This window comes from Musca vetustissima, unplaced genomic scaffold, assembly GCF_032173495.1.
Source record: "Musca vetustissima isolate MV318-11 ecotype Yass unplaced genomic scaffold, APGP_CSIRO_Mvet_v1 utg3767, whole genome shotgun sequence".
NCBI lineage: Eukaryota > Metazoa > Arthropoda > Insecta > Diptera > Muscidae > Musca > Musca vetustissima.
In genome coordinates, this window is record NW_026886007.1 from 439,592 (window position 1) to 466,680 (window position 27,089).

General features: G+C 34.8%; 5 protein-coding genes across 5 annotated transcripts; 3 read left to right on the top strand and 2 right to left on the bottom strand.

Moving 5' to 3' along the window:
- The first annotated feature begins 1,619 nt into the window (after positions 1-1,619).
- LOC133333453 (EGFR adapter protein-like) lies at positions 1,620-8,812 on the top strand. The gene is made up of 4 exons (XM_061541773.1): positions 1,620-1,756; positions 7,899-8,175; positions 8,242-8,522; positions 8,594-8,812. The coding sequence occupies exons 1-4, from the start codon at positions 1,718-1,720 to the stop codon at positions 8,810-8,812; spliced, it is 816 nt and encodes a 271-aa protein (XP_061397757.1). The 5' UTR covers positions 1,620-1,717.
- Positions 8,813-10,191: 1,379 nt separating this feature from the next.
- On the top strand, positions 10,192-11,290 carry LOC133333450 (probable prefoldin subunit 4). The gene is made up of 3 exons (XM_061541770.1): positions 10,192-10,294; positions 10,477-10,698; positions 11,137-11,290. The coding sequence occupies exons 1-3, from the start codon at positions 10,250-10,252 to the stop codon at positions 11,284-11,286; spliced, it is 417 nt and encodes a 138-aa protein (XP_061397754.1). The 5' UTR covers positions 10,192-10,249; the 3' UTR covers positions 11,287-11,290.
- Positions 11,291-12,557: 1,267 nt separating this feature from the next.
- LOC133333432 (eukaryotic translation initiation factor 3 subunit E) lies at positions 12,558-14,897 on the top strand. Its single transcript, XM_061541751.1, has 3 exons — positions 12,558-12,781; positions 12,958-13,350; positions 14,075-14,897. The coding sequence occupies exons 1-3, from the start codon at positions 12,692-12,694 to the stop codon at positions 14,894-14,896; spliced, it is 1,305 nt and encodes a 434-aa protein (XP_061397735.1). The 5' UTR covers positions 12,558-12,691; the 3' UTR covers position 14,897.
- A 1,465-nt stretch (positions 14,898-16,362) lies between these two features.
- LOC133333439 (dentin sialophosphoprotein) lies at positions 16,363-20,862 on the bottom strand. Its single transcript, XM_061541760.1, has 5 exons — positions 20,042-20,862; positions 19,654-19,979; positions 19,393-19,593; positions 16,763-19,239; positions 16,363-16,422 (listed from the first exon to the last, which is right to left on the bottom strand). The coding sequence occupies exons 1-5, from the start codon at positions 20,860-20,862 to the stop codon at positions 16,363-16,365; spliced, it is 3,885 nt and encodes a 1,294-aa protein (XP_061397744.1).
- A 2,518-nt stretch (positions 20,863-23,380) lies between these two features.
- LOC133333440 (acetyl-coenzyme A transporter 1) lies at positions 23,381-25,448 on the bottom strand. Its single transcript, XM_061541761.1, has 2 exons — positions 24,057-25,448; positions 23,381-23,580 (listed from the first exon to the last, which is right to left on the bottom strand). The coding sequence occupies exons 1-2, from the start codon at positions 25,446-25,448 to the stop codon at positions 23,392-23,394; spliced, it is 1,581 nt and encodes a 526-aa protein (XP_061397745.1). The 3' UTR covers positions 23,381-23,391.
- Between the last annotated feature and the right edge of the window lie 1,641 nt (positions 25,449-27,089).

The following is a 27,089-nucleotide window of genomic DNA, read 5'->3' on the forward strand; positions in this document are numbered from 1 at the left end:
ATGAAGTAAATTGAATTGAAACCGGATACGTCCCCCAAGAAAAAAATATATGCCCATAATTAGGTTAAAAATACATACCTCTGGAAAAAATTTCAGAAAAATCGGATTGTTTTTACTAAACTAGTGTTAAGCCGTTTGAGTCTGTGAGGGTAGACCAAGTGGGCTTCTCAATGATAACTTATTTCATTTATCGAAATATCTCTCACGAATTTAACTCGTTAGATTTTAGTTCATTGAAAATTATCCATTTGAGTCTTAAATTTTAAGACCATCTCTCCCAGCGGTAATTCCCCTCTCCGTACAATTTTCACTTATTTCCCTTTCCCATTGAAAGATCATTAATGTGAAGTCATTTATTTATTTATTTTTGTTGTTGATTTCCAATCAATTGAAGTGGTTTTATTGTTTATAACATGTCACATATTTGACATATGTGAGTGCGTGTGTTCGTGAGTATCTTTATAAGTGACCCTTTTTCCGCCTGACGGAACTCACGCATTATTTATCCATCGCAATCTTCTATTGTTGGAATTGATGATTGTGCGTTCGTGTGTGTGTGAGTGTATCTGTGAACTGCCTGATTAAACAATTAATCAGTAGCCAGATAACAATTTACAATTTCAAAATGAGAAATATGTCAAATATTTTATGATGACAGATGACCTGATTATTGATAAATTTAAGGGCTTGGGTGTTGGTTAATAATAAATCATACAATGAAAGGGAATGAATTGTTGTATTTTTTTTTTTTTTTTTTTTTTGTTCAACAAAAAAAAATTAATCCTCCGACAATTAAAATTATTCAAGCAGACTATTTACGAAATTTAACCCTATAAATAAAGAAAAAACTTAAAATACTTAAAACAAATCATTTCATCTCCCTAATAAATCTGATTTTTCTTTGCAGCTAATCAACATGGGATTCACTTAAATTATGCATAACTAAAATTAATTGATTTATAAAAAAACAAATATAAATTTAACACAAAACAATTTAATTGAAAAATATAATAACAATATTCATATACTATGAAAAAAGTGAAAACAATTGAAAACGACGAAATGCTGAAATTCATTAACAAAAACAATCAAAACAAATTATGTACAACGTGATAATTCAATTGATATCAGCAAGTCAACATATTTTTATACATATCACCAATAAATAAACCACAAAACAACAACACCACCACCAACAACTACAAATGATTTGTTCCGACGGAAGTCTACAAAACAAAGTTATTGCCGGTAAAAAGACCAACATCATGCAAGATATACGATTACGCATGGAAAACCATCCTCCTCACCATCACCACCATAATCATCATGATAATCCGATATCTTCGTATCATCACCATACCCTGCAGCAGCAACAACAACAACATATGGCGGCGGCATCACATCACATGGCCAATAGCCTGGGACGACGTGCTCTACCACAAATTAGCATAGGGTATGTTGAGTGTGTACATGCGTGTGTACCATACACATATGCAAATAGTTGTATATTTGCATGTGTGTGAGTGCGTAATAAAATATTTATTTAACAGCGTATCCTTTTCGGATAGCTAAACAAAAATATTCAATATTTACGTTTTCTTTTCCCCTTCTTGTTGTTTCCTTATGCAGTTGCAATGAAGACACCAACATTGTCAAACATCATCCGCATCAGGTACCATTGTCACCCAGTTCCGAGGAGGATAATTCAGTAACGGAAATGAACAATTGCCGGCGCTTGTTGGATAAACCGCCATTGGTAAGGTGTTTTTTTTAGAAAATTGACTGAATAACAAGTTTTCTGTAATTTGCGTCTGCCATAGAATGACCAGTACGCCTTCTAAATACCAGTATGACCTCTAAATAGCATAGGATATCAGGTACAGAAATACATTTTAGAAGATCTATGTACCAAAGTGCCTCAGTGTCCGCTCTAGACTATAAAAAGATATCTAAGTGCTTTATAGGCAACTAGCATATGCCCGCTACTTCGTTAGCGAATGTGGGATACATTTAAACATGTATTAACATATTATTTTCACAGAAAACTGCATATGTCAGAAAAACTAAACTATCGACACATTAATATCGGCCATAAATTTAATTCGAGTATCTTTTAGTACCAAATTTCATTTTTCGAGCTCTACAGGTTCACCCACAATTCAAATTGTACCAAATTTAGCACACATTATTTCCAAGAGTACCCACCTCAACCATCCAACAAAATACTACACCCTCACAATGATTCCAAATTCAAATTTCAGTATTTTCAACTCTATGATTCACCCACAATTTAAATTGTACCAAATTTTGAACACAATATTACGAATTTCCAATATTAAAACCAAACCCACATCCCCACAGTTATCCTAAATCTAGATTCCAATTCTATCTTTTTACCAAAAATTCAAATTGTACCAAATTTGGTACAGTAGTACCAATTTCCAATTCCAATTTAAATCAAAGGTTCAGGATTACAATTCTATCGGTCCACCCACAATTCAAATTGTACCAAATTTGGTACACAGTAGTACTAGTTTCCAAAACCTCCTAATTACCCCAAACCTAAACTCCCACAGTGATCCTAGTTCCAAGTTTCAGGATCCCAGCTCTATCGGTTCACCCTCAATTCAAATTATAACATATTTAGTACATAGTAGTATCAATTTCCAAAACTTCCAACACCTGCACAGTGATCCCAAATACATGTTTCATGATTCCAACTCTATCTGTCCAACCACAATTAACATTGTACGAAATTTAGAACACAGTAGTACGAATTTCCAAAACGTCCTACTTAACTTAAACATTCACCCCAAAATGATCCTAAATCCAAATTTCAGGATTCCAACTGTGTATCGGTTCACCCACAATTCATATTGTAACAAATTTAGTACACCGTAGTACGAACATTTAAAACTTTCTACATATCCCAATCCTACATCCCCACATTGATCCTAAATCCAAGTTTCAGAATTCCAAATCGATCGGTCCACCCACAATTCACATTGTACCAAATATAGTACACAGTAGTACCGATTTCCAAAACTTCCTACATACCCCAATCCTACACCTCCACAGTAATCCCAAATCCAAGATTCAGGATTCCAACTCTATCGGTTCAACCACAATTCAAATTGTACCAAATTTAGTACACATTTTTAAAACTTCCAACATGTCTCGATCTTATAACCTAGTGATCCTGACTCCAAATTTCATGATTCTAGCTCTCGATCTTACACCTTAACAGTGATCCTGACTCCAAATTTCATGATTCTAGCTCTATCGGTTCGCCTAAAATTTAAATTGTACCAAATTTAGTACCATTTAGTGCCCATTAATATATAAATTGCTTAAACGGAAGCCTGACCCCAATCCTACACGCCTACAATGATCCTGACTTCAAATTTCATTGTTCATCCAAATCCAAATTGTACAAATTATAGTACGATTTAGTACTTTTCGTCCTCCAAAATAAATTGGTACCAAATATAGTACCATGTAGTACGTTTCGTACACACAAGCTTTAAAAACCATCTCCTTAAATGGACCCTACTTCTCAACCTTAATTCACACTCCAAACTTCAAGTTTTTAGCGCTATCCGTTTACAGAATTGTACCAAATTTAGTAGATTTTCGTATTTTTCGGATAGTTATAGTTCGAATTTCCAAAAACCCTTTGGTACATCTATCCTACACTACATCAACGACCACCAAGCCAAATTTAAGAGTTGACATTTAGTACTTTTTAGTACTTTTCGTACTGTTTTAGTACGAATTTCCAAAAACCCAGCCTTATCTGTCACCTTTGGACCAAGAATGACCCTCACCCATAATTTCAAGATTCTAGCTTCAGCCGTTTCAGTCAGTCAATCACTTTACTCTTTTATCAGTATAGATATATATTTCCTATCAATCTCCTTTGTACAACTATGTAACGACGGAATGCAAATGCGCGAATCTATGCTATGATATTTTGCACCTTTTTACAGCAGAATATTGTAAGTCTGTGCAAGGAAAAACATACATACATACAAACAAGAAACACTCACTTATTAACATACATCTCTATGTATTTACCCAACTATATCGGTGGGTATGTCAATAGGCTTGCTGCCACTGCTGCTCCATTTCTTGAGGCAACTTTTTACATGCCAGGAACAACTTGGCATAGTTTTGTATGTCTATAACATTTTATTACAATGTTGTCATCATTTTGTAAATATGTATAAAGGTATGTATTTCGGTGTGAAACAGTGAAGACAGTTTAGTAGGTGTAGGTGTTTGCATCCATCTACTGGTAGACATTTATCCCCAAGTCCACAACAGGTAAACGACATCAAAGGAAACATTACTATTGTGTAATTCAAAGCTGTGGGGTGAGGGAGTTGTGGATTGGGCGAGTGTCCTTTGTAAGGCATAACACATAAAATCGGATGTTCATAGTAATTTGTTGTTGATGTTTTTCTTTTTGTTTATTCAATTGCATTTTGTTGCATTCGAAAGGGATAATGATGTCGTATCTCTTTTTTTGCAATGATTTAATTTTATTTGAGCCAAATATAAATCCGATAATGAGAAAAAATTATTTTTTAGCCTTAAAAAATAATGTCCCTTTGAATATCCTTCAAATAAAATATTTTTTTTAATTCCAATTTTTATTAGCCTTCAATTTTTTTTTTAAATCCTCTTTGATTACCTTTGCCAAATATAAATCCGAAAATGAGAAAAAAAATCGTTTTTTAACCTTAAAAAATAATGTCCCTTTGAATATCCTTCAAATAAAATGTTTTTTTAATTCCAATTTTTATTAGCCTTCATTTTTTTAAATCCTCTTTGATTACCTTTTGACAAAAATAAAGATGTCGGTTTATTGCACCCTAAGCACCATCTCAACATCACCGAAAATTATAGGCATCGTCATTGACCATAACCGGAACTTTATGTAAAATTTCAAAGTGATCAGCGCGTCATTTCCGCCCTCTAGTGAGGTAATAGTAGTGTTAAACAATATCATGGAACATAGACACCTTTAAATATTTACGTATAACATACAACTATATAATTGGTATCAATTTAAAGATCAATCATGCCTCTTGGATATACTATCAACTTCTCGTGTCTATGTTCTTCAGGAGTAAATATATTCGCCATAGAATACACAATTTGTAATATTTCACACAGGGGTCCATTTGACCCGCAAAATATTGACCGATCTTTATCAAAACAGACATGCTAATACTTTGGTCTGATCCCCTTCTCCATGTAAAATTTGTTTGGGCCATAATTGCGACCCCTGGAGCGACCAGAAAATCATTGGACAGAACCCATTCTACATGAAAAATTTCTTGAAGATTGGCCCATAACTGTGGCCTGTATTGTGTTTACAAATTATATTGGACAGACGGACGGACACACATGTCTAGATCGACTCAACTGGTCGAGATATGATCGGTATACTTAAAGGTGGGTCTAGGACCAATATTTCGCTGCGTTACAAACTCTTGGGGCTGCACAAAGCTATAATACCCTGACAACGTAGTTGTGTAGGGTATAAAAATATTTTGAATAAATTTGCGAATTTCATAAGGCTTTAAGAAATATTTTTAAAAAGTTTTTTTTTTAAGAAATACATTTTCTAAAAATACGCACTTATACTGGCATAAAATTCCCCTTAAACGACACTATTGGTCCTTTAAAGAAATATGTCCTTTTTTATGATTTTATGATTCTTTAACAATGTTTTGAATATTCAAAACAAAGATCCCCCATTTATCACTCACCCAAAAAAAGTGTCTTTATTTTGTTTGTCCCTAACACAACCTAAAAAAAAGACTGAACCATTTAACCAGTTAACTATATATCCCCACATATGCAAAAACAGCAACAGCAACAACTACAACATAAAAAAAAGAGAACCAACTATTTTTCAACAGTTTATTGTAATTTCTTTTTAAATATTACAAAACTTCCATGAATATGTTATCCGGCACAACAACAGCAGCAAAAAAATAAAACTAAAAAATGAAATGAAATAGGGGGGAATGTTTTCTTTTTGTGTGATGGATGCATAATCCTGCACTCCACACACCCACTACCTTCTTCTCTCATCTCATCCGCTTTCCACCAAAAAAAGGATAAATCTTTACAATTACACTAAAGTTCGACGACTTTATTGTTGTTGCTGTGTATGACTGTGGGTGTGTGTGTGTTCGTGTCGGAAAGCAATACGAGTATACTGAACAGCGGAATTGTTGGGCATTTTGACCGAGATGTATGTTCCGGAGAAGTTGAAGTATACAATGAATGTTGCTACGGCTGCTGCTTCTGCTCTGTGTGTGTGTGTTTGACAGGTAGTGATGGTGACGTAAACCAAAACAACAACTTCTATTGTTTTTATTGTATCTACCACCATTCAGGAAGGATGCCAGGAGGGCAGGACGTTGGAACTACTTGTATAATGTTTCCTTTTGTATTCTCATCATCATCATCATTGCAACAGGCCAACTTTCTATTGTAAACATTGCCATGCAGTGTTAGAACAATGCACCCCGACCATCAGATGTCGGCATAACATATAGAGGTAATCTGGGGTGAAAGTGTTTTGTGCCTTCAGTTTTTGGAGCTATTCATTTCAACTATGAATGGCTGGGGGAAAAAACTTGACAATACATGGCCCACATGTCCCAAGGCTGGGATGGGAAATTAATTATTCTACTTAGAACAATGGATAATTGATCGATTTGCTAGCTGGATTTCAAATCGTGAGGGGATAGATTTTTAAATTCTTAAAAAACAGAGAAACAAGTTCAAAACACACAGTCCAGCTTGTCATAAAAAACAAAATATTTTTTAAAAATCCACGTCTCCGGTAAGCTTTGAGAAAAGCTTTGAACATATTTTTAAAAAATTCGGACCTATGGTTAGCTTTAAAATTTCTTTTTAAAAACTCGGGCCTATGGTTACCTTTAAAAAATATTTTTTAGAAATCAGGACCTATGGTTAGCCTTGAAAAAGGGAATTTAAAAAAAATTCGGGCCTCTTGTTAGCGTTGAAAATATTTTTAAAAAACAAAAAAACACTCCTATGGTTTGTTTTGTAAAAACATTAAAAATACACTCCTCTGGCCATGAAACAATTTTTTTTTCAAAAAATCCTTCAAAATTTTTTTTTTTTTTTTTAAAAATCCACACATTCAATTTTTTTTTCAAAAAATCCACACATTCAATTATTTTCAAAAAATCCACGCCTTCAAAAAATTGTTTTTTCAAAAAATCCACACATTCAATTTTTTAAAAAAAATCCACACATTCAATTTTTTGAAAAAAATCCACACATTCAATTTTTTTTTAAAAAATCCACACATTCAATTTTTTTTTAAAAAAATCCACACATTCAATTTTTTTTTCAAAAAATCCACACATTCCATTTTTTTTTTCAAAAAATCTACGCCTTCAAAAACATTTTTTTTTAAATCCACGCCTTCAAATGTTTTTTTTTAATCGTCTTCAAAAAAATATTTTTAAACAATCCACGCCTTAAAAAAGTGTTTCAAAAATTCACGCCTTCAAAACACATTTTTAAAACATTCACCTTTTAAAAAAATACTTTTAAGAAATCCAAACCTCAAAACAAATATTTTTAAAAAATCTTGGCCTTCAAAAAATATTTTTACAAAAATCCACGGCTTAAAAAAATATTAAAAAAACACGCCTTCAAAAAAAATACTTTTAAAGAATCCTCGCCTTTAAAAAAATATTTTTAAAAAATCTAGGCCTTCAAAAAATATTTTTTTACAAAATCCAAGCCTACAAAAAAATATTAAAAAAATGTTATTTAAAAAAAATATTTAAAAAAAAATTATTTTGTTTGGTTATCTAATATTAATTCCTTCATTCCAGGTAAAACGTCTCACCATGGGTATGGGCTTGAAAAGATCCACCGAAGATAGTCGGCCCCTGGTCCATAGCACACCTCCGTCTCTCAATTCGTATAGCGCACAAACCTTTTCCGATGGCTATGTAAATGAAGCAATTTGTGATCCTGATAAATTTATCTCAACACGATTTGGTGATTCGTGTCGCCAATCATTAACCGATCTAAAAAGTTCGCAATGTTTTGCCGAATCGAATTCAGAATTTGGCTATCAAAAATCATTTCTGAGGAAAACTTGTAGTGGTAGGAGGAAATGAGAATTTTAATCTTTTAATTTTCAAAAAAAAACCCTCTTCTTTTCTTTCACAGCCAACTCAAGTCCAAAAATAATATCACCCAGTGGGACACTGCGCGTTGAGGGTTTAAGTCCAGCCGAGCAGAAAGAATTAAAAGGTGCCCCCTGGTTTCAGGCAGGCATACCGCGAGAAATATCCCTTGAGGTGTTATCGAAACAGCCACCTGGCTCGTTTTTAGTTAGGCAAAGTAATACAAAACCCGGCTGTTTTGCATTGTCACTACGTGTACCTCCCCCAGCGCCCAAAGTAGCTCATTATTTGATTTTGAAAACGGCCAATGGTTATAAAATTAAGGTTAACATTTGTTTGTATATTCAACTAAATAAAAATATTATTTACCAATAACGAATCTCTCAATTTTCTAGGGCTTCACCAAGGAATTTTCATCACTGCGTGCTCTGATAACCCACCATTCGGTAATGCCAGAATTATTACCGGTGCCTTTAAATCTACCCCGGCCCACAACGAATATGTCACATGGCAGTCATGCACGTGGTGATCGGGGTGGCTTTGAGTCGGGACAATTCGATACATATGGTTCGTTAAATGATTTTCGTAAAATGATGGACGAATTAAATGTTTAACAACAACAGAAATTGAGCTAGGAAATCTTACCACCACCACCATGGAATACAACAAACGAATTTTTTACAAATTAATTTAAAATCGGGCTTTAATTTAAAAATTAGCATAAAAAAGAAATCGCTACCAGAATCAGAAAATATAATTTGCAATTAAAAATTAGCCAACGGGAAAATTTAAATTTAAGTTTAAATGTTTTTTTTTTAATATAGTCTATTTTTTTGCAATGCTATTATGTTTAAATAAATTGTTAAAAATACAAATACTACAAATTATAAACTGTGAATAAACTGTTAACAGTATGCATTATTAATTAGATTCGTTCGCGCATTGTTCTTTTATATATAAAATATAATATAAATAAAAAATAGGTTTAAATAAAATTGAACATAATCGGAAAGGTATGGCAAATTGAAAAAAAAAAAATATATATATATATATATATAATATCTAAAATATACCATGTTAAATAAAATAAATATAAAAAATACACATTTATACTTTATAAAATATGTGGTGTTTGATTTTCTTTAAAATATCCCACAATTATTAATTCTTTTAAAAATATGTGAGAATGTTTTTTCAACCGAATTGACTGTAATTTAGTATTTTGTGTTCTTAATAGGTTTCAAATCTCTCTATAAGGGTACCGCCCAATTTTCGATATGTTGGTGTTCTTGAGCGCGTTTTTCAACCGAATTCGCTGAAATTTGGTACATCGGGTTCTTTTTGGGTACCAAACGTCTCCACTACAAATTATAAATATTGGTCCACTTTTTTTGGTAGCCCCCATATAACTGTACCCCCAATTTATGTTATTTTGGGGGTATTTTTAAGCGCGTTTTAAACCGAATTCGCTGAAATTTGGTACAATGGGTTCTTATTGGGTACCAAATTTCTTCACTAAAAATTATAATTACAGGTCAATTTTTTCGAGTGGCCCCATATCAGGGCAGCCCCAATTTTCGATATGTTGGGGTTCTTGAGCGCGTTTTTCAACCGAATTCGCTGAAATTTGATACATTGGGTTATTTTTGGGTACCAAATTTCTCCACTAAAAATTATAAATACAGGTCATTTTTTTCGGGTAGCCCCCATATCAGGTCAGCCCCAATTGTCGGTATTTTGGGGTTTTTATTATTATATATAATTAAGATTTCTTTTGTAGGTTAAGCATAGGTGCACATTTTTTCATTGCCCTTTACAAAAAATGATTTTTTAACTACCAACGTACATATATTGAAGCAAAGCGGCCATCGATAGTGTGTACAAAACTATAGTCAACAATTGACAACATATGAACGATTAGTCTTAAAACGATTTATAGAACCCTAATTGTTTTACTAAGTTTACTAAGTGTCACAGGAGGGGCAGCAGCAGCACAACTGTTCATAAAAATTAAAAATAATCACAGGCGAATCGATTGAAATAAATCAAAAATGGCAGCAAAAGTAGCTAATGCACCAAATAAAGTATTCCAGAATGTAAGTTTGTCAATGCGGTGGCTCCAACGTATCTAAATAATACAACTACCAAGTCTAACCTCAATCAAAAGTCCATTCCTGTCATTGGGTGCTTACTCATATGTTTTTTTTTTGTGTTTGATGGAATGCTCTATATATGGAATATAAACAATTAATAATTTGTATTATTTTGTTCTTTGCAGCACGATGATGTCCACATCTCATTTGAGGATCAACAAAAAATCAATAAATTCGCCAAACACAATGCCCGCATGGATGAACTGAAAGTTGAATTGGAAATGAAAAAGAACGATTTGAAAAGTGTCGAAGAGGCGTTGGAGGAAATTGAATTATTCGATGAAGATGAAGAGATCCCTTTCCTTTTTGGCGAAGTATTTCTGTCACACAAATTGACCAGAACACAGGTAAATATTTATAATTTGTGTGATTTGTGGAGATTTTAAAATGTTGGAAATATTAGGTTTGTGAATGTTCAGCAGCCTTTCTCTTCGATTGAAAACAAAACATTTAATTTATATCTAAATATGAATGAATATTTACCACTGGAAAGGTTACGTCTACATATATTGCCTGTTCCTGTACTGTAAGAATCTACGAGATTTTTCTATTTTCTTTGATAACATAAACGAAAATTCGTTACCGTAGTAAAAAATCAAAGATTCTTTCAGTACGGGAACAAACCAATAATGTCTATGCAATGGCATATGGTCAAGGGAATAAGGCCAACCAGTGTTAAACACTTCAGTTAAATCTGAAAATGGCTTCCTTCTCAATCTGACATTAAAATCTGCACAAAATATTAATATTATATTTTATATTCTAATAAAAATTATCTTTTGCAGGAACTTTTGCAAGAGACTAAAGAGCAAACCTTAAAAGAAATTGCCGCCATCGAAGCCAAGGCCAATGATATTAAATCTGAAATGAATGAACTTAAAGCTCAGTTGTATCAACGTTTCGGTAGCAATATCTCATTGGAAAGTGATGATTAATTACTACATCTACATTAGTTGTATAAGACATCTGTTTGTGTGTATCTCTCTCCTGTAGCATTTGTGTGTCGGCACCGGCTGCGCGAAACAATGAAATAAATTTATTTATAACAAAAATCTCAATTTTCTTTTGTCTCTGCAAAATTACATATATAAAAATTTAGAACAGTATAGTATGTTTAAAATCAATCAGGGTTCGCAGAAAAGTTTTTTGGTAATTTTTGGAAAATTTAAATTTTGTGAACTGGTCTTGACCCGTTTGCAACAATATAATTTTTATCGATGAAGTTCGCATGTAGCGTTTTCCGAGTATTTAATGTTGAACTGAAACTAATCGTATTTTTTCAACTAAAAAGCTATTTTGTGTGTTCGGCCTAAGATTTAATCCATTCCTCTATGGAATGGATTTAATCTTTTCAAAAACCACGACCAAACACCGGTTACAAAACAAACATATCTTTTTAATTAAACAAGTTATTTTTGGGTGGACGGCCTTGACCGTGCATTTTAAACTTTACATACGAGATGTAAAGATGCCAAGAATTATGAACAACCATACATCGTGGTAATTTGGGCCTAAAGAGCTTCTTAAAGTAAAAAAAATCTAAAATATTCCCTTGCTTCCAGAACTTGGGTCTTGGAACATGACTTAAGCCTATTTTTAAGCGACTTACCATTTGGTATTCTGCTCGTCCACATTTAATATTTATTTCTTTGTTGTTGTTGTACATGATCAATCACGATTTTCTTCGAAAATATTGGCGTTAAATATCAATCCTCGAGTTATTTCGTTAAATATTTCACAGAAAATAATCATGCGTTTTGAAGCACCGTTTTTTACGATTCGAGTGGATCTTTTCGATCATATCGCGCTTGTTTTTTTTTCTTTTATGTATTGGCCCGGCTCCCGACTGTGCGAGTATTATAACGCCACCGCCAATCCACCATCGGATTCTCTAAGAAATCTTAACCAAAAACATATGCAAATTTTAAACCGACGTAAAAATGTCATCACACAAAAACATTCTGCGTTTTTTAAAACACTTTCTTTGTTTTTTATTTCTTTTTCTATGTTCCATTTTATTTTAAAAATTTCACAACAAAAATTATTCCTTATTTCTGATTTAAACCTGAACGCAAAATACATATGTACGTTATACGCCGATAACATGACATCGCAAAATCGGTCTCCTTTGACATTTAACCAAACGATAACATGATATTTGCATATTAATCGCCTTTCCAGCGACTATCGATAACGATAAATGATTTATTTTTCTCCCTTTACACGTTTGACGTTTGATCGAATTATTTGCCAATTCGAGACAGCACGCTTATTTTTTGCCATAAAATCGTGGAAAATTAAAAGATTTCAGCTCGAAAGTATTGAATTTTAGCAGACGAAATGGCGGAGTTTGATTTAACCAGAACTAATTGTCAATTTTTGGATCGGCATTTGACTTTTCCCCTGTTGGAATTTCTGTGTGGCAAAGAGGTTAGTTTTCTTTCTGGCAGCAGTAGCAGCGAAAAAACACCAGCAATGCAAAGCCGTGCAGAAATGTTTTTGTTTGACGATGCTGCTGGGCACGGCCCGCAGATGACTAAATTGCTGGTGTTGATTTCAAAAAATGTATGGCTGATATTAATTTTTTTTTTTCAAATCACTTACAGATCTACGATGAAAAAGAGCTGCTCGAATATATTTTGGAAACGGTAAATAAGACCAACATGATCGATTACACCATGGATACACGCAAACGTTTGGGTCTGAGCCAGGAGATGCCCGAGGAATTGGTACAGCGTAAAGCTGAAGTATTGGCCACCCTTAAGCAGCTACAAAATGAAGTAGCCCCCCTGATGAAGGCAACAGATATCCTGAAGAATGGTGAAAGTATGAAGGATACCAAGACTTTTGTGAATGCCTTGCAAAAGGATTACAATTTCAAGGATGAACATTTGGAAAGTGCCTACAAATTGGCAAAATATTTATATGAATGTGGTAATTATCAAGAATCCACATCATATTTGTATTTCTGCTTGATTGTTATGTCGCCGGATGATAAGGTAAGGATTGATTGCTTAGTGGGGTTTTGAGGAAAATATTGAAATTTTGAATGGAGTACAAATGAAAGAATGAGGATGAGGTGCTAGGGGTATGCCATAATCTTGATTAGAAAATTATCTGTATTGGGTTCGATTTTAATTTAGTTTTGTAATTTGGTTGTTGAACACAAATAAATAAAATGGGGATAATTCTACTGAGTGCTGGCGTAGGTGTGGTTTTTACATGAAATTAAAAACCATGGAGTTGTTTCCCATGCAAATTATTAAATGTATACAGTCTAAGAGTTATAAAGATTTTTTTCTTGGGATTTTGTATATATGCCGTCGTGTGGCCTTCAAAATCCCAGAAATATAACTGTAATCATGATTACAATTCCAGATCGATACAGTTTCTTGATTAAATCATAATCTGGGTTCTAGACAGATAGAAAGTGCCGGGAATTTACTAAGAATCAGGCATCGCTATTTGTGGTCGAAGTCTTCCTTATCACTCCCACAATGACGGCGTGCAGGTCTTCAGAATATAGGCGAACAATATCAAGTTTTTTTTTTTGTAAATTAGCTTAAGAAAATATTCTAAAGGAGGTACAAAAAATATAGGGTAAGACCAGCATATTTGGAAAATATTTCAGAACCGTGCATCTATGAAAAAAACTATAAGTGTCATTAATTCTAACTATTTACATTTCCATTTATAACAAAAATATTCTTTCTTCCCTTCCAGAACTACTTGAATGTTTTGTGGGGTAAATTGGCTGCCGAAATTTTAACCTTGAATTGGAATACCGCCTTGGAAGATTTGACACGTCTACGTGATTACATCGACAATGCCAACTTTACCACTGTTCAAGCTTTGCAACAACGCACCTGGCTCATCCACTGGTCCGTGCTCGTTTTCTTCAATCACCCCAAGGGACGTGATTTAATTATTGATATGTTTTTGTACAAACCATTGTATTTGAATGCCATTCAAACGATGTGCCCACACATTATGCGTTACTTGGCCACCGCCGTCATTATCAATCGTACTCGTCGCAATGCCCTCAAGGATTTGATTAAGGTCATCCAACAAGAATCCTACACATATCGTGATCCTATCACCGAATTTTTGGAATGCCTTTATGTCAATTTCGATTTTGAAGGTGCTCGTCTCAAATTGCACGAATGTCAAACGGTTATCCTAAATGATTTCTTCATTGTTGCCTGCCTCAATGAATTCGTTGAAGATGCTCGTCTCATGATCTTCGAAACATTCTGTCGCATACATCAGTGTATCACGATCAGTATGTTGGCTGACAAATTGAATATGACAACCGCCGAAGCTGAATGTTGGATTGTCAATTTGATTCGCAATGCCAGGCTAAATGCAAAAATTGATTCGAAGCTAGGACATGTTGTTATGGGTACACAGCCGCTCAGTCCCTATCAACAGTTGGTGGAAAAGATCGATTCGCTGTCAATGCGTTCGGAACATTTGGCAGGACTGATTGAACGTAAGAGTATACAAAAGATTCCAGAAAATATTGACTCGTGGAAATATTATTAAACAACAACAATAAACAAAAAATTACACAACTACAGCAAGAATAATATAAAGCTATTACAACAACAACAGCTACAGTAAATTATTATTTTATTATTTTCTAATTGATTCCATTTGATACACGGATGTATTTTACATTGAAAAATAACACAAAAACAAAAAAGCCTACAGAATAAATTTACAATCAAACATCTTGATTCTGGGCGAAAAAAAGTTTTCGATTTTCAATTCTTTTTTGAAGTAGGGGAGAGGGGGGCACCTTTGAACACTTTTTGCTTTCAAGCCTTATAAATTTTTTTATTTTATAATTTTTAGTTTCTTATAAATTTTAACTAATAGGTGCATATGTAACCTTCAAAATGAATATACATATGACATACTGTAAGCTTGATAAATATATTTTATTACTGTTTTAATGGACGAACTCAAAGTGTTCAAAACTGCCCCCCCAGGGGGGCAGCTTTGAACAGAGGTTGACATTTTTGAACGACATGGTTTTTTACAGTGTTTATGTTTAAATATATATTTATTTTATTAATACATATCAGAAATGCATTACTTCATTAAAAAATATATAAAAAATGTTCAAAATTTAAAAAATTTAGATCAAAAGTTATTAAAACATAATATGACATAAAAACAAAAATTAATATGGTGAAAAATACAGTTAATTTCGTAGTCTTATTATCCCATTTGAAATTTTGAGAAATCGAAGCCAAAAGTTAAAAACTACGCATTTTACTCGAATTTAATGGGCATGTTCAAAGGTGCCCCACCCATGGCATTTTACGGAAATTTAAAATAACTTTTTTTGTAATAAATATATATGAAAGAAATTACATTAGTTATGTTTGAAATGATTGTTGGAATGCAAAATATTTGTTTGACGAAAGAAAACTATCACAGAATTCTTCCTGCGCCCTTACAACCAAATGAATAAAAGTTTACAATGACACTGAGAAAACATGGTAACCCATGAACAATTTTTCGACAACTGAAAAAGCAAGCCAAAGTGGTTTACGCATATAGAGAACAAGATTGTCATATACAAAAATGTGGTTGCGGGTCGGAAAAATATTACACCAAGATTTTATGAGCGCTGTTCAAAGGTGCCCCACGTTCAAAGGTGCACCCCTCTCCCCTATTATATGTGGGCCATGGAATGGGAATTCCATTGGAATAAAATATCTATATTTTAAAATCTCTGAATGGCTCAGATGAAACGATAGTAGTTCGTATCTTGAAATTGAAAAATTGCTAATAACTTTGCAGTATGGATATTTATTATTTTCTTTATTTATTCATTACTTTACTAAAAACCAATTACAGCTTTTAAAAAAATATATCAATGGATGAGCAAACAAAGCTGCTGGGGTCCATCATATAAGCAATATATAATATAATAAGTTCAACATTAAACAATATATAAAAAAATTTAAATGCTAAAAAATTAAAACATTCAATATTTTTTAATAGTCATTGTTAGTGAATTTAACGGGAACTGTAATGCGTTCGTTTTCCATATAGACCTGAAAGAAAGAAAAAAATTGTAAATCGTAGAATAGAAAAAATTAAAACATTCAGGGATTGAAGTGTAAATTTTTAAAAATATTTTTTCAAACTTCAGTAGTGTTGGCGGTTTATTTGGGATACCATTTGTATTTTGTTTTTGCAAAATAGTCAGGCTGAATCCCAGTTTGTTGTTTTTATAAAATTATATTTTTCAAACACTAAATGCAGGCAAGGATTTTTTAAAAAACTAAACACAGGCGTGAAATTTTTTAAAATATTTTTTTAGGGAATAGACACATGTGTAATATAAAAAAAATACTTACGCTAAAATTAAACAAAAAATGTACACTAACTCACCATTACTAAAATATCCCCTCCTCGCAAATCCTCTTCTTTTGCATTGGCACTAAGATTGACGACAACCTCCGTTTGACCATTATCGGGAGCCACATATCCCTCGGAGGGGGTAAATTTAAATAAATGTTTCCTATTGCATGTGATTTCAAAATATTGTCGTGATTTAAAACCATTCTGGACAAATAAGGATGTCCGATCGAAACGACGATTCAAATTGATTTCCAATATTGACGGCTTAACAGACCATGCAATGAAATGGTGTTGTTGTTTGGCACGAGGTTCTTCCGACGTTTCACTGCCAACTCCATCTTCATCCTCATACATTTCATTAACCGTTCCCAGGCTAGATGCGGGTGGCGGTGTCGGTGAATCGGCCGCACATACAACTGTACGAAATAGCACTGTTTCATCCCCCTCGGGTAAGAATAGAGATGATGCCTCCGCCGTTTCATCCATATTATCATAGTTGAGTGTTAGTAGGATTTCATGTATACGAAAACCGGATGCCAAATCCATGGCCACACTGGGATTTTCATGAATATTTTGCAGCTCCTTCATTTCCACTTCATCATTGAATTCTGTCCACAGCATATCCAAAACATTTGAAGACATTTTGGCACGATCTGTTTCGCTCATTTGTTTCAGCAGGCGTCGTATTCGTTGGCGATTTGCCTCATCGCCACAAATGACACGCATATTGGCCAGGGTGAGAACATTGCGCATTTTCTTTAGCATTTTCTTAATTTCTTCGCGACGTGGCTTGAAAACGATACGCACATCCACTGTGTGTTGCGGTGGTATCAACACCTTTTGAGGATATATTTCAAAGGCGTCGCATAGACGTGGTAGTAAAAGACCCAATGAATCTATGGATACAACAGCAAATGCCATTAGGGGTCCTTTGTTGTAGAAACTAACTGTACGCTCCAGGGGATGTGTCAATTCACACAGATCGCCCATTGTAATAAATGGACTACCCACCGGACCCATTAGAATGTTTTGTGGTATCACACTGGCATTACCACCGTAACCATATAGAGCCACGTCTAGGAATGATTGACCCAGGCCCGAACCATTGGAGGTGGGTGCATAGAATGATAGTTTACCAATTGCCACACCACGAACTGTGGGACAGAAACTTATATTTATGGACCGGCACTCCTGCGAATGCATGGTAATCGTGTTGTTGCGTTCCGAGTTGACAATTTGAAAACCGGGTCCACTGACCTCGATACGTATGACCAAACGTTTGCTGACAATATTTTTAATTTGCATCGACTTGCGGGAATCACTGCGCAATTTAATGCTACCCCACGACAACTCCAAGGTGGTGACTTTAAGTGGTATCTGTTTGCCATCACGGTGACTGAATTCACTGGAATTGGAACAGCGAGAAATGCTGCGCATATTTGTGGCTGAAACCGTGGAACGTGCGGAATGTAGTGTACTGTAGCTGCAAGTACTGGAGGCTTCACTGCCCACCGGTGAGGAGACAGCCTTACGGGCCAAACCATTACCACCACCTCCAATCCCTGGTGTAAGTTGTTGCCTTTCCGAATGACTTGTCGTATCCAAGGTGGGTGTGGGCGAAGAACTTTGCGAATATTGATATCGAGTGGAGGCTGTTGAGGAAAGTGGTGAACTCTCCACACGAAATTCGCTGACGCTACGTGGCGATAATTGGGCATTACTGGCACTGCGTACAGCCAAACTAGTACCCACTTTACTGGATGACAGATTGGGTGATATACCAAAGTCGCAATCCACAGCAGCATTGCGCGGATCGCCATCCAAACGTGTGGAACATAAGGATTTGGGTTCTTTATTGGCCACACCGACGACTCGTTTATCCACCACATAAGAACGTGATGGACGAGAGTTCACTGGGGTACGGGCATTATCATCTTCATTGGGAGAATCGGCAACATCTGCCGGACGCATTGGGCTACGTTCACGTGGTGATTTACGACGTACACGACGACTTAAATTTTGTTTAGGTGTACCCGGCCATTCATCATTATCCGCCTCGGCACCATCGTCAACGGGTGCCGCCTCAGTTATGAAAATATTTGGGGTGGTCGATGCCACTTCAATGGGACTCAGCGGTGATCTCTGCAACTGCTGCTGTTGTTTTTGTTGCTGCATTGGACTACGCTCTAATTTTTTCATATCACTTGAATTCAAAAGTGATTCGGTAAAACTAACTGTATCAGATAAATCAATACGGCTACCATTGCTACCACGTCCCGTGATGGGATCAACATTTTCTTTATTCTCCAATATGAAATTGGCCATATCTCGACTTAGCATTTTCATATCGGCGGTATCCAATGATTGAGCACTACGTGGACGAGGACCATCTATTGTCGTTGAACTGTTATCGTTCTGGGGATTCATGCATGAACGAGATTTCTTGGCTTGCATTATTAGTTGACCCGTGAGGGCAGTGGTTGAGGTATTTTTGGAATCTAAATTTTCTAGAGAAACAAAAATAGAAAAAAATAAAATAAGTAAAACGAGAGAGAATTTTTTTATTTTTGTGATTTTAAAAATGTGCTTTGTTACCGGTTTAAAAATGCTCATTGGAATATTGTATAAATAAGGTAAAAGACACATATGTCTAAACTTACCCAATGCTCTATCAATGGCGGACATGCTCAACAAATACGAATTATCTGTAACATTTCCCGAATCTTTACTTTCATGTTTTGAATTAATGATGCTCGAAACTCTGGTATATGTTTTCTGATCAATTTTAGGTGTGACATCTAAAGTATTGGATTTATTTATTGTTGTTGTGGTTTTGGTGCTTGAGGCGCCATCCAAATTTTCTACAAAGTTGAAAATTTTCTATATTTTTTTTGGATATCGTAAAATATTGTGAACCTTACCCAAAGCTCTACCAATCGCTGACATACTTAGAAGGTAAGAATTTTCGGATGCATTGCCGGAATCTTTACTTTCATGATTTATCGCCTCCAATTGGCTATTGACTCGAGTGTACGTTTTATTATCAATTATCGGAGTGGCGGGTACAGAATATAATTCACTATTTATATTTGTGGTGCTAACCATATTGCTATCATCTTCATCGACCAAGGCAAATGGTGTACGACATTTATCCGGACTATTCGATTTAACAATATCCCATATATTTTCTGAACGCATTTGGAAAAAGTTACCCACCGAAAAATTGGGATCACCCGCAATTATGGAACTATGAAAAACAATTATTTTTTTGTAATTTTGTAATATTTCACATGTGATTTTGATACTTACTTTGATGCTGACGGCGAATCAAAACCATTTGATACCGCCTCCTCTGCAATGGCCGCCTTTTCCTTGGCCTTTTCACTCAATGTCTTGGCCGGTATGGCAGCATATTCTTGAGCCCATGATATTTCATCCATTAGCAATTTCGATTGCATTAGCTCTCCCGGTGCAAATTCTTCATTGGTGAAACCAGTTTCATTAGCGGTGCCTGCACCAGCACTAAATGAAAAAGATGTTCCACCAATGCCACCACCACCACCCTCACCATTAAATGATAATTGTGAAAATGATTTCTTGGACATTGACATATCAGCGGTACGTGGTAGACTTTTTGAGTCTTGATAGTGATCAAAAGAGCTACACACTGTCGAAGAAGATACCATGGATATACCATGTAATTTACTGGCTGTTGCATCCATTTCTGCACCGCTGCCACCACTAACATTTAACGAAGTATCACAATTACCCTGCAAGGTTTTACAAAGGTTACGTGTCTTCGGAGCAAATGAAGAAGCTAAAATTTCTTCGACGGATATATTTTTCAATTGTTTCGCTGATGCGGATGCCGTTGCGGTTGGTGGTTTGCGTATTTCTTTCTTGTACAGCGTCGAACGTCCCGTAATTTCGGTTGGCTCAAATGAGATTTTGGCATCTTTACAGGCTGATGGCGGATTCGAAGATGTTGTTTCTAAATGTATTGTTTCATCTGTTACAAGATCGGATATATTAATTGTATTGGGACGGCGAAATGGTACATAATCTGTGTGATCAAGTGCTATTTTTTGTGGGTGGTGAATATGATGGCGGGCATAAAATGAGACATGCATTAATGAAAACAAACACAAAAATTAAAATATATTTTAAATATTTTACTGATTTTCTATACAAAAAAATTGAATATTATTGGGAATTGTAATAGTATAGCTAGAATGACTTAGAAGAATCATACAAGAAAAAAATCAATGTAGAATTAAATGAGCCGAAGCCAGTCTTTGTAAACGAGCTGAAGAGAGACTTTTTCTAAACGAGCCGATAGAAGCCTTTTAGACGAGCTAAAGGTCTTTTTGTAGACAAGCTGAAAGGGTGTCTAACAGGCGAGATGAACTCCTTTAGAGACGTTTCTTTATATTCGATCTCTATAGAGTCTTTATGGATGACCTGAAGATAGTATTTATAGACTAGTTAATGAGAGTATTCTAAGACGAACTGAAGGGGACATTTATAGACAAGCTTAGGACAGTCCTATATAGGCAATCTCAAGGTGTATTTATAGATGATCGGAAAGCATTCTTATAAAGTAATTGAAGGGAATCTTTATAGATGATCTGAAGGCAGTCCTTATAGTTAATGAGGAATGTGTGGAAAAATCCGACTCAACATAAGCCTCTGAATCTCTAATAAAAACGCAAATTATAACATGCACTTCGAGAAACATTCAATTTTGCTTTCAAATATTAGCATAGCCAACAACTTACGCATAGAATTTTCCGTAGCTAAACCATTATTTATGATGCTTTTCATATTTTCCTTATTCGCCGAGACTTGATGGGGTTTCTTAAAGACATCGGGAGATTTGCCGTCGGCTTTTTGCAAGGCCTCCAAGGCTTTTTTGCGTTCCATCTAAAAAACAAAGAAACAAATCCAAAACATATACACATTCCAATACATACAGACATCCCGCAGCATACTTACATTTAAACGATCACTTATTCTACGATCCGAAGATATGTTTGCGGAACTTTTAAAGGCATTCTTAAACGATTCATTTGATAAGTCACCAAAAACTATAATTAAATATTAATTTTAATTATTTCATATGACCATTAATTTGTTCATATCCCAGATTTTTCGAATTACATTTTCCTCGGTCCTTGAATTTATCCATATCGAGTATGCCCAATGACGAATCATCTGTACGCATTGAATTGCTTTTACGCTCCATTTTCGTCTTTGCAATAAAACAAAAGTTTAATTTTTCAACATTTAATTAAAACACAAAGATTACAATAAAAACAAAAAACACACACAACGGAGACTGTGACAAAGGATGAGGGTATTTTTTCCTCCTTTCAGCTAATTTTTGATGGCCCTTAATTTTTTTTGGCCATCACAACACTTTTTTAAAAATGGCGGCCTATCATTGCAAAATTGATCGATAACAAAATCTATCGATAATGATGGCACACAACATATGTTTGGCGTTATAACAGTTATCACTCTCTGTTAGCAGTTAGTGGGTAACGTAACGTGGTGTTTAAGTATAATTAAAGAAATATAAAAAAAGAAATGGATACTAAATTGATAAAAGTAAATTAAAATTAATGGATAATAAATTAATTGATAAGGATACATAAAACAATAATTCAATTTTAATAGAAGGCCAAAAAGCGTTTTAGAAAACTTATTGAGGAAACTTATCATAGAAAATCGAATGAATCTGAATTAAAAAATAATACGACAATTAGTTATTAACAAAAAGGTAGTAATAAATTTTGAACAAGTTCCTGTCAAAATCACTATTAAATGATAATCATTTAGAATAGATAACAGTTTTTGGTTTGAGATACAAAACCCATCTCGCATTTTGTTGATAAGAAGCCAGAAATAGATAACTTTTTTACTGATTTATGTATTATAAGAAAGGTCCATTAAACAGGTCGTTTAAGAGGCGAATATTATCGGCAAATTTGGTTGAAAATCCCCCCAAACTGTCAAATTGATTGTTACGTTTTCATACGATTAATTCAAAATTGAAAGCATTTTGACAGCTCGGATGAAATCATCTGGCCCATATCCAGACGAGTGGTGTTTGCTTTCTAATTCGTTTCTGACCCTATATTTTGAATGAATTGTTTAATAAATCACTTCGTTATTGTTGTTTTTCTATAAGCAAAATTTAATTTTTGTTTTTATTTAAGTTTTTGGGAAATTTTCTTCTTCTCAAGACAATTCACAACAATGAAAATAATTAAAAAATCGAAAAATATTATACAAAAATATATTTATATAATAACTATTATAAATAATATAATTAATGCTATTGGAAATGATAAACATTGGACTATAATATATAATGCTATGGAGCCAATAATACGGCCCAGCCAAAACTGATTATATACCAAATAAGATAGTAAGATCAAATCGAAAAGAGTTTGAAACAAGTCTAATGTAAAATTATTTCTTTTTATGAAATAAAATATCATATATAAAACCTACACAACAATTAAAAAGAAATTTTGAAATTATACAGAATTCCTCTCTAGGCGTAAGTTTCAAATATATAAATGTGCATAACAATTTCGGTTTTTTGTGTTTTTTTATTTTATTAGCCTCTACATTTGTCAGACTATTAATTGCTAACTTTTCTTGGCCGTCACATTGTTGGATTTCACCACCAGCCATGCTTTATTGGGTAGATTTTGTAGATAGTTAATCCATTTGCGTACACACAGTAGCCAAACAATACCATATATAATACAGATAATTGATTCTATATAATAGCCATCGAATACGATTTTACATTCACCACCGGCAGATGTACATTCCTGTAAAATAAAATAAAATTATGTTTTTTTATTATGAAATTAATATTGAGAATATGGAAAATAAATAATGAAGATTTAAAAGTCTGATTACAGAATATCCACAGTTATTCAAAGACCTAAAGGTATAATCTTGGAGGTCGCAAAAGTCTTCTCAAAGATGACGAGAACGTCGTCTCATAGAAAACCAAAGTATCTTTTCATACAAGTACGAGAAAAAGACCAACAGGTCTTCTAATAGAAGACCAGAAGAGCTTCTCGCAGAACAGAATGTCCAACTGGTCTTCTTCTAAAAAACTAGTTCTTCTTGAAGACGAAAAGCTCTTCTTTTAGAAGACCAAAATGTCTTCTTTTAGAAAACCAGTAGGTCTTAACATAGAAGACCAGTTGATCTTCACATAGAAGAATAGTAGGCATTCAAAGGTCTTCTCACTCTGATCTCTACATAGACATAAACTCACCCCATCTCATTGACTCACCTGTGTTTGTTTCTTGGTCAGACAATGATTCTTTTCCGCCAGACTATCATCGACATTGACACACTCTTTCCACGTGAGAACATCGACCAACCACAAAATGACCGTATTCGCCCAATTACCACCCAAATTCGATAATGTATTCAGGAATGTCATATAGGTTCCACCCACAGCTGGATCGGATATTTTGGCAAAGAATGCCATAACAGCAACAAACATACAATACAAAAATATTTGATAGATGCCATAGTTGACCACCAACAGGACATAATAGTAGATTGGCACCTCGCCACCCGCAATCATATACGGTGTCAAATAGGCAATTAACGATGCCAAGGAAGCGAAAACAATACGATACGGTATGGCTTTAACGTACACATCCATGGGACGGGGTCCATTTGTATAACGGCTAACAACCAATGGCAAAACAATTTGTAAGGGGATTATGGGTACGACCAGCAAAGCCAATTTTTCTTTGGGTACCCCGGCGTCGATTAGTTTCAAGGAAGTCACAGCATCGCAAGCGGCAAATGTCACCTTCACCGTTAATAGGATACCAGCTAGAATCTGTACTGGACGCATGCGTACCATATCGATAAGGATTTTATAACTTTCATAGATGTTCAATTCATGTTCCTCGGTGTAGCGGCTACCATCATCCTTATGCTTGGCAATGTTTTCCTTTTTGAAGAGGGCGACCAAAGTTGTGGCCACCAAGAAACAGATACCCCAGAACCACAAGAATTCCGGTAGGGTTACCATGCCAACATCTTTGGGTACGGAACGTAAATAGGTGTTGCAGAACTCCTTTGATTCCAAGGCAATAAATGCTACATAACCCAAAAAGTAGCCAGCAGTTTGTCCCACACTATTGCAGGTGGAGGCATAGCCAACATTAACACGTTTCAACATGGTCAAAGCCCAGCCGTCGACAGCAATGTCCTGGGTGGCAGCCAAAAAGTTTAGCAAGAAAAATAATGCGGTCAGCAGCGGTACATTTGGTTCAACTCCATTGCCACCCAACCAGCGATCCACCTGCCATGACAGGAACAACATAAATCCACCAATGAGATATTGGCATGGCACCAGCCATGATTTCCGTCGACCAAAACGTTTGACATACACCGCATCAACAATGGGTGCCCACAACAGCTTCAAACTGAAGGGCCAATAGGCAAATGAAAATTCCGCTTGCTGTTTATAGCTGGCTCCACGATTCTGCAAAAGCATAGGCACAGCTGCTATCAAACCCAACGGTATACCTTGCAGTATATACAAGAACAACAATATCAAGATGTTGCCCCGGTCGCCGCGTATGTCTGTTTTCTCGTGATGTGAATCATTTTTGTCATCCGTGACCAAAAGGGTCTCCTTGGAATTTTGACGACGCCTCATATCGTCTATTCCCCGCCAATGACTTTACTCTTCAAAAGTGTACTGCACGAAACCGTGAAATATTCAATATTTTTTAAAAATAAAAACAAACAAAAAACGACACGTCACACAATTTGAAAGAAAAACATGAGTGGTGCCTGCTTGTGTCGGGTTCTGTTTGCGGCGGCAGGGTTCTTTTCGCGTCTGTTTGCACCGCTGTTCTATTTTGGCCAAAACCACAAATAATTGTAAATATTTGTCGAAGAATTATTTATTGTTTAATAAACATGCATCGCCGTATTAATTTTTATTAATAAAAAAACCCGTACTTTTGTGCTCTTTTTAAACAGAAACACCTGAACACGACAAATGAGTGGTTGGACCTACGCTACCGCAAAGTAAAAAGAAGAAAAACAAAAACACAACCAAAACAACAACACCTGTTTGTAATCAATTGAGAACAACGTAGTGGGAAAGTTATACGAACGTTAATGTAAGGTAAACGGAATGTTGGGTTATGTTGATATACTGTAAATATTTTTTATTAAAACACATGGTATAATAATAGAAGGTAACAGCAAGTGTTGTTGTACAAAAAACGATACAACAACCACATGGAAATTTGTTGTTGTAAGTTCTACTAGTGTCAACTCATTTGACAGAAAAATGTAAACAAACAAACAAATTATCATCAAATTATTTTTATTTTGAAAATGAAATATTTTCGAATCCTCAAAATAAAAATTGAAAAACTGTCCTGTCCTATGGACCTTTATCGTCTGGAGTAGGAACTAATCTACTGACGGCGTTGGCTGGCTGACAGCTTGCTCCGGCAACAGCTCAGTCTTTGGGGCCGCAGTTCTTGTCAATAGATTAGACCTCGATAAAGTGGACAAAAAAAAAAACAAAACATCTATAGCCAGCGGGAGGACAAACAAAAGATAGCAACAGCAAATAGCATGACAGTAAAATAGGTTCTTGTCCGTCTGAAATCAATTGGTTTATTGGGCACTTTTCTATGGTATTAGGTGCCAGGAGAGATCCCACCCCACCATGGTATTCCTATTCTCCATTTTTTATCAGGGAATACCCCATACTTTCCCCACCTGTTTTCAATCTACGTTTTCTTACCCATTCTTAGTTTAGTTGTCCATATCACAAGACTTTTTGTTTAATTTTTAAAGCCAAAACGTTATAATATTTTTATTCATTAAAAGCCTTTCATTGGGTTTCGAATTTACATTGAGGTAGCCAATAGTTCATGGGGTTTTTGTAATTCATTTCAAATATCATCGAATATACAGTTTAGTTAAAAAAAATCAAACCAAAAAAAAATCAATCAAAATTTATATCAAATAGAATATTAGGTAGTCGACAATGTGCACGCCAAACATTTACTCCTCTTCTTCTTCTTTCTTTTCAGGACTTTCTAAGGGCTTGGACGCTGAAGGTGGCTTTTGTGTTGGATGCTGGATTCTCCCAATATGTAATGCAAGTAGGTAAGTTATGTTTATAGTATTAGCGTATAATTATATTCCGAATTATTATATATTAAATTTTCTTTTTTTATTATTCTTTATTATAGCCTAAGGACAAACAAAGGAAGTGGTCGCCTATAAAAACCAACGACAAACGCTAGGACAACAACGGAGGATGGTCACC